The sequence below is a fragment of the Trachemys scripta genome, chromosome 20 (assembly GCF_013100865.1).
Source record: "Trachemys scripta elegans isolate TJP31775 chromosome 20, CAS_Tse_1.0, whole genome shotgun sequence".
NCBI classification, from domain to species: domain Eukaryota; kingdom Metazoa; phylum Chordata; order Testudines; family Emydidae; genus Trachemys; species Trachemys scripta.
The window spans coordinates 6,773,182-6,780,209 of record NC_048317.1 but is presented as its reverse complement, the minus strand read 5'-3'; the positions used below and the strand labels follow the sequence as shown (position 1 = coordinate 6,780,209).

Here is a 7,028-nt window from a genome sequence, read left to right as displayed (position 1 = left end):
GGTCCACTGCCTGCAACTAGTGACACAATCTCTATTACCCAGAATCCCCCAGGCCCACTGCTTGGAACCAGTGCCACAATCTCTATTACCCAGAAGCCTCAAGGGCCCCTGCCCAGACCCAGCCCCACATTCCCTGTTCCCCATTTACCCCATGTTTCCTTCTCTGCCCCGGCTAAGCATTTTTTTACCTGTCACCCTGTGCTGAATGGTCCTTGTTTTTCTGTATGGGGTGTGGGTAGGGGTGGGAAATACTGCATTCTGCCTCTGCACTACAATCTCCTTAGGTTGTCCATTCTCTCCAGGGCCCATGGGTTCCACCTTAAATGTAGCACAGCTGTGGAGAAGCAAAAAAGCCACTGGTTAAAGTGACCTGGCCAGAAGCCCTGAGCACGGCTGGGAGGCGGGTGACCAATGAGAGCTCTCAAAGGGCGGGATTTATTAGCAGAATTGTAGGTCTAGGAGGCCCTATAGCTGAGATCCTGGGGAGAGACCCCTCCCAGGGGGCACAGACTAGAACAAACCCACACACCCCAGCTTGGTCTTCGCTCTGAAGGTATCACAAAGGGGTGCATGGCCGACTCAGCATGGCCAAACGTGACCCGCAGGGGAGATACTGTGAGATGCCACGTGCCCATTCAGATCTCACATGGGATATCAGCCATGTGGCTACGGGTGCAGAACAGCGTCATGCTGCGTGCAGGGGTCCTTTGCTGTTCTTCCCTGGCATGGCCGAGGGGTTTCTCAGGGACTCTGAACAGAACCCCCCGCTGCAGTGAACTCCAATGTTTCTTGGGGACTCCACACCAGCCCCTCCATGCCAGGCCTCTCCTTCCTCTAACCTCGCCTCTCCTGCACTATCTGCACCGTATGATCTGCCCTGGGCGCTGCAGAAGTGCCTGGGGGTGGGGCAGGAAAAGCCATGAACAGAGCTGAGCTTTTTCTTTTTCTTTTTCTTTCTTTCTTTTTTCTTTTTTTTTTTGATGGCTCTGTAGCAGCCCTGAATCTCAAGTGACCTTTCAGCCTCCCTTGATCTCGGAGCTGGGTGGAGAAGCAGTTTTATTTCTGTCCCGATAATAGACCGGGAAGGGAAGGCGCGTCGTGGGATAAATTACTTTTCGCTCCTACAGTCCTTTATGTCCCCATTGAAACTTCCTTTCAAAGAACAGGGTGTCTCCTCCCAGCTGGAGACAATAATCTATTTTTTTTTTTTTAAAAAAACACCTCCCCAGGCCTCCAGGCAATTAAAGTTCCTGCTCGTTTATAATCATCACCGAGTTCCAAGGCTTTATTGTTCATTCCAGAAATAAATACCGGTAGTTCTCCTGCTCACACGCACACACGCAGAGCGAGGCAGCTCTGCCACAGGCAAACGCTCCTCTCTCTTGCACCTGGCAAGCACAACCATGTCCTTCAGCCACCTGAAGTTCAAGGAGCTCGGGGAAGAGGAGTCGAACTCAGACAAGGAGAACCTGGACAGCGTGAAGGCCCTGACGGCCAAGCTGAAGCTGCAGACTAGGAGGCCTTCCTACTTGGAATGGAAGGCCCGCGTGCAGAGCCAGTCCTGGAGGAACGGCGTCACGGAGGGAGCCATCAGCTCGCTGAATGAAGAGCAGGGTGGAGAGGTGTTTCTGGAGGCGACTCAAGCCGATGTGCCGTCCAGGAGCATCTGTGGGTTTGCCACCATGGACGATGCCCTGGAGTGGCTCAGAAAGGAGCTGGTGAGTAGCTTTGTTGGGAGCACGGCCTCTGTGGGAGAAGAGCAAGGGACAGAGAAGGCAAGAGATCTTAAACCATTATCCCAGGCCCCGCAGCAGTAGGGCTCCTGGCCTGCGGAGCTCAGCTTGACATCCCCAGGGCTAACGGGAAATGGGACAAAGAGAACTCCTGGGGAAAGGGGAGGGAGTATGAGGTTGCTGGGGAGGAGGAGAAAGCCCCTGCCATGGGCTGGATGCTCGGCAGTTCAATTTGTACCTGGCTTGGGTGTCACATCCATGGCCCGGGGGGGGTCAATTTTAAAGGTGGCACGAGGCTGGTTTGTTCTCCATCACCCTGCTCACTTCAGCCCTCTGCACCTCGAGCAGGGCTCATTCCCTGGGTTCGTACCCCCGGAATCCCAGCTGGTGTTTGGCATTGTCTTGTCCGTGTACAAAGGAGCCGTTTCAATGCCAACATGCCCATTTTGGTGCCTACCTTTCTCCCTAACTCTGGTGTTTATAGGCCTTGATTGACATGGTCTTTGAGCATTTGTGTGTGTGTGTGTGAGCTGTCTCTCTCTGCAGGGGGACTCCCTGCCAGGAAGGGCTGGTTGCTTTACCCTCACAGTGGGTCGGTGCGGATTCATGGCAACATGATTCCTCCCTGAACCATTCTGGTGCATCCGCAAGCATCACATCTCGCAGCTGTGGCTGGCCTAGTGCATTCCGGGACTCCTGGAGCACCTGTTCCCTAGTACCCTGTTTAGGCGTGAGGGCTTCACGGATTTCCAAGTGTGCGGCACTGCTTTGGGGGCTGGAGTTTGGGGGCCAGCTGAACTGGGGCAGCTGCAAGGGTCAGGGCTTCCTCTCCGTGCTAGGGGGAAGCTGCTGTAGCCAGCACCAGCTCATCTGGACCCAAAGGAAACACCTCCCTCCTGGGGTTGCAACGAACCGTTACAGTCAATGCTTGTGAAAGGTCAGGGGAGCTCGGATGTGCGGACGTGGGGGGGCTGCACATGTTCTGCCAGCTCAAGGTGTTCCAGGCACCATTTGTTGCAACGCTTCTTTGCTTAGTGTAGACATGGCCTGCGTGCGTGTGTGTGTGTGTGTCTGCGTCAGTGCAACTGTGTGTTTGTATGTTTCTCCCCAGCTCGGTCCACGAGTCAGTAAGTGCTCGCACATGTCTGTCTTTCTGATTGCACATTTCAGTGTGTTTGTGCCTCTGCGTTTGTGTGTCTGTGTCTGCACATCTCTGTGTGTCTCTGTCTCTGTCCAGATATCTCCGTGGGTGTCTGTCTCTGTCTATGCATCTCTGTATATTTGTGCATCCATCTGTATGTCTCTCTCTGTCCATGCGTGTCTGTGTATCTCTATCTCTATCCGTGTGTCTTTCTGTCCATCTGTTGCTGGGTGTCTGCGTGTCTGTGTGTGTTCGCATGTCTCGGTGTTTGTCTCTGCAGTGTGTCTCCATATCTCTGTCAGGGTGTCTCTGTGTGTTCACATGTCTCGGAGTTTCCTTTGGCAGTGTGTCTCCATGTGTCCATGTCTCTATCTCTGTCCATGAGTCTGTGTGACCGCATGCCTTGAGGTTGTCGCTGGCGGTATGTGTCTCTGTCTGTCCGTGTGTCTCTGTGTGTTTGCATGTCTCGGGGTTGTCTCTGGTGGTGTGTGTCTCTGTCTGTATGTCTCTGTGTGTTTGCATGTCTTGAGGTTGTCTCTGGTGGTGTGTCTCTATCTGTCCGTGTGTCTCTGGTGGTGTGTCTCTATCTGTCCGTGTGTCTCTGTGTGTTCCCATGTCTCGGGGTTGTCTCTGGCGGTGTGTGTCTGTGTCTGTCCATGTGTCTCTGGTGGTGTGTGTCTCTGTCCGTGTGTCTCTGTGTGTTCCCATGTCTCGGGGTTGTCTCTGGCGGTATGTGTCTCTGTCTGTCCGTGTGTCTTTGGTGGTGTGTGTCTCTGTCCGTGTGTCTCTGTGTGTTCCCATGTCTCGGGGTTGTCTCTGGCGGTGTGTGTCTCTGTCTGTCCGTGTGTCTCTGCTGTGCAAATAGTGCAGCCTGGGCTGGAGCTTGGGCTCTTAAGCCGCCCCCCCCCCCCCGCCCACCCGGCTTCAAAGCCTGAGCTTCAGCCCATGCCACACCGTCTACACGGCTACTCCTAGCATGGCGGCCCGACCCTTGCAAGCCTGGACCCGGACTCAGAGACGCGTTGCCGCAGGCTGCCCCTCGACATACCTCCTGTGTCCGTACCCCTGTCTGTGCGTCTCCGCATGTCCGTGGCCCTGCCTTAGGGCTGCTCTCTGGCTGAGTGACGGGGTGACCCGTGCTCCGGCTGGGCCCCTAACGGCTCCCCTTTCCCTCCTCTGCACAGCAGGAGATGCAGGCTGTGGATCACCAGCTGGCGCGGCAGCTGATGCGGCTGCGGGGCCAGATTCACCAGCTGAAGGTGGAGCAGGTGTGCCACCAGCACAAGGAGATGCTGGACAATGCCACCTTTGGCCTGGAGGGCTGTGAGGAGGACACAGACCTGCTCTGCAACATTCCGCCCAAGGCCGCCTTCTTGCTCTCCACGCCACTCAAGCACATTGGCGTCACGCGCATGAACATCAACTCCCGGCGCTTCTCCCTCTGCTGAGGGCCCTGGCCTCCTGCCCAGGGCTGTTTGGGCAGGGCACCTCTTCACGGCAGGGAGCATTAGCAGGGACCCCTCGCCGCGCCCCAAACCTGGCCCATGTGCATGCGCGTACCTAGAAGCTCAGGCTGAAGGCTCAGGTCCTGAGCTGGTGGGTCGGATTATATACAGGCCAGCGTAGTGTTCAGCCCAGTTACGGTGGCCGAGGGAAGTGGTGAGTGTACAGCGTATTCCCCCCTCCCTGATGATTGGTGTTGCAGGTCTGTGGGCTAGCAGGGCTGCCACCTCCCATCTGATGCTGCAGCCTGCCACCTGACCCTCTCCTGCCATTCACAGCCGCCTCTGGTGCGTCCCTGCAGCGTCCCGCGCTGGATACCGCAGCCAGCTAGAAACCAAACCTGACCGAACCGAGGCTGGGCTAACGCGCTGCATGGATTGCCTGGCACCAGAGGTGCAGAGACCTGCCAAGTCTGCAGTGCTGAGTCCCCCAGGCCCAGGTGGAGCTTAGCGCGGCCCCTTGAGGAACCGGAGCCTGTGACTGGTTTCAGTCCCCGCAGCAGCCATGCTACCCCTTCTGGGCCTGCCTTGCAAAGACAGGTGGGTGGGGTCCGTGGAGCCCACATACCCCACCCCTCCAACGCCAGTAGCATATCTCTGGCCAGGGGCCAGTCCCTCCTCAGCCAGCTCTGTCCTAGCTTAGGAAGCAGCCTCTGTAACGCACAGCGCTATGCACGTACGTTACACTTCCCTAGCGCTGCGGGGCCAGAGGTGCACAGGCTGCAGTGGCAGGTGCCGGCAGAGAGGGGGCAGGGTTTGGTGAGCAGCTCGGTGAATTCTCCGCAGCCTGTGAGCCTCATGGCTCAGCTGGGTGGGGGGGAGGGGGCGGTCTAAGGCATCTGTGATGCACGTCACGCTGCTGGGTCCCATTCGCTGCTGCAGAAAACCCAAGAAAAAGTTTCCGTGCAGAAATAAAAGACGGCGTCTGCAAAGGTGTCCTTGTTTCCTTCTGTCTCTCACACACAGTTCGGCCTGGCTCTATCCCCAGACACATGTCTGATCAGGGACACTCACACAGTCAGCTCCCTTCGACCTGCAGATGCATATATGATCTGGGACACTGACAAACGGGGCCTCCTCGCTCAGACCCACCCACCCACCCACAGACAGAAACACACAGGCCAGGTGGAAACACACAATGAGGGAGAACTGCCTTGACTCAGCCTCTGACCAGCCGTCTCTTCCGATTCGGGCTGCTCGGTCTATCCATCCTTGACCATGCTGGCAAGTGGTTTTACGCTCTTGCCTGTCCCCATTCAACGGTGCTGTTTTGGGCAGCCTTCTAACGAGCGGTGAGAACATTGGGTTTGTCGCTCTCACTTCCGCTGGGTGTTGTTGTTTCCACTCGGTTTAGCTGAGGCCTCAGATGAGGCAGGCGCCCACTTCATAGTGAACCTATGAGCAGCCCTGCCTAGCCAGGTGCCTTTTCTCCTCTATGTGCAAATAGGCATGTTGGTTGTGCTCCATGTTTCACTTCTTGCTGTCTCCTCGTGCGATCATCCCTGAAGACACTGGCAGTTTTCCCCTGGAACTTTTTACAGGAATATCTGGAATCTCCGGGAGGGTCATTTTCAGGGGAACATTAGTTTTTACAATCACAATGGATAAAAAATTTGCACTCATCCAAGGATCTCAGAGCACTTTACAATTTCTATTCAAACCAGCTGAGATTGGTCAGTATCATTCTGCCTATTTTAGATATAGGGAGAATGAGGCACAGAGATAGGGCATGACTTGCTCCAAAGACACGCAGCAAACCAGTGGCAGAGCTGGGAAGAGAATCTAGGAGCTGGTTCTCTTCTCAAACCATTAAACTACCCTTCTTCCCAGAGCCAGGAATTGAAACCAGGAGTCTTGTCTCCAAGTGCCTCGCTCAAAACATAACAGCACATTATCTCTGTTAGAACCAAGAGCTCGGAGTTGCACGGAAGGATCTCATTAAGTGATCATTATACTCACAATATTCAACAGAACTAAAGGAAGATTTCCTGAACTGAATAATAATGAGAGCTAGTTGACATTTTTAATACAATAAGTTTTTTTTTTAATTAAAATGTTGGGTTGTTCTTTTTAAATCTTTTGCAAAAAAAATTGTTAATGTTAGTGACATTTTATAGTTTTATGTGAAAGTCTAGTTTTGACAGTTTTTCTCAAAATTGTTATCAGTAAATCAAAAATGTTGATCACCATTTTGCTAACCTTTCCAGTAATGTTTTCCATTTAAAAAAAAATCAGGACAATTTCAGAAAAAGTGGGTCCATTTCAAACCTTTCCAAAACTAAACAGAAAAACACACGGAAAACTTGACATTTTTGCAGAACTACTGTTTAATTTTTTTGGCCGGCAATAAATAATAATAATGAATTGGCATCAGCTGTTTTTACAGCACCTTTTGTTCTAAAAGCTCCTAAAGCCCTTTGCAAACCATATCCAAGAGACGAGCACTCCAAGCACCACTGAATTGCAGCCATCTTTGGGGTGAGGCCAGGACTTCAGGCAGTGGTTTGAAAAAACACAGCGACATTATACAATACTTTAGGACAGGAAGTCAAGATCTTGTCACACTTGCAGGGGAAATTAGGGCTGCAGAATGTAATTATATCAGTTGGAATCTGGCCAGAGCTCAATGTTAGCATCTCTGCTGGGTAAAAA

At 53.4% G+C, this 7,028-nt stretch overlaps 1 protein-coding gene across 2 annotated transcripts; it reads left to right on the top strand.

The window, feature by feature from the left end:
• The first annotated feature begins 493 nt into the window (after positions 1-493).
• On the top strand, positions 494-6,502 carry FAM167B (family with sequence similarity 167 member B). Of its 2 annotated transcripts, none has more exons than XM_034754239.1 (2): positions 494-1,718; positions 4,062-6,502. In XM_034754239.1, exons 1-2 carry the CDS (start codon positions 1,404-1,406, stop codon positions 4,320-4,322), a joined length of 576 nt encoding a protein of 191 aa, XP_034610130.1. In that variant the 5' UTR covers positions 494-1,403; the 3' UTR covers positions 4,323-6,502. The 2 variants fall into 2 exon arrangements, with proteins under 2 accessions (XP_034610130.1, XP_034610129.1); XM_034754238.1 differs by having other exon boundaries at positions 4,059-6,500.
• Positions 6,503-7,028: the final 526 nt, after the last annotated feature.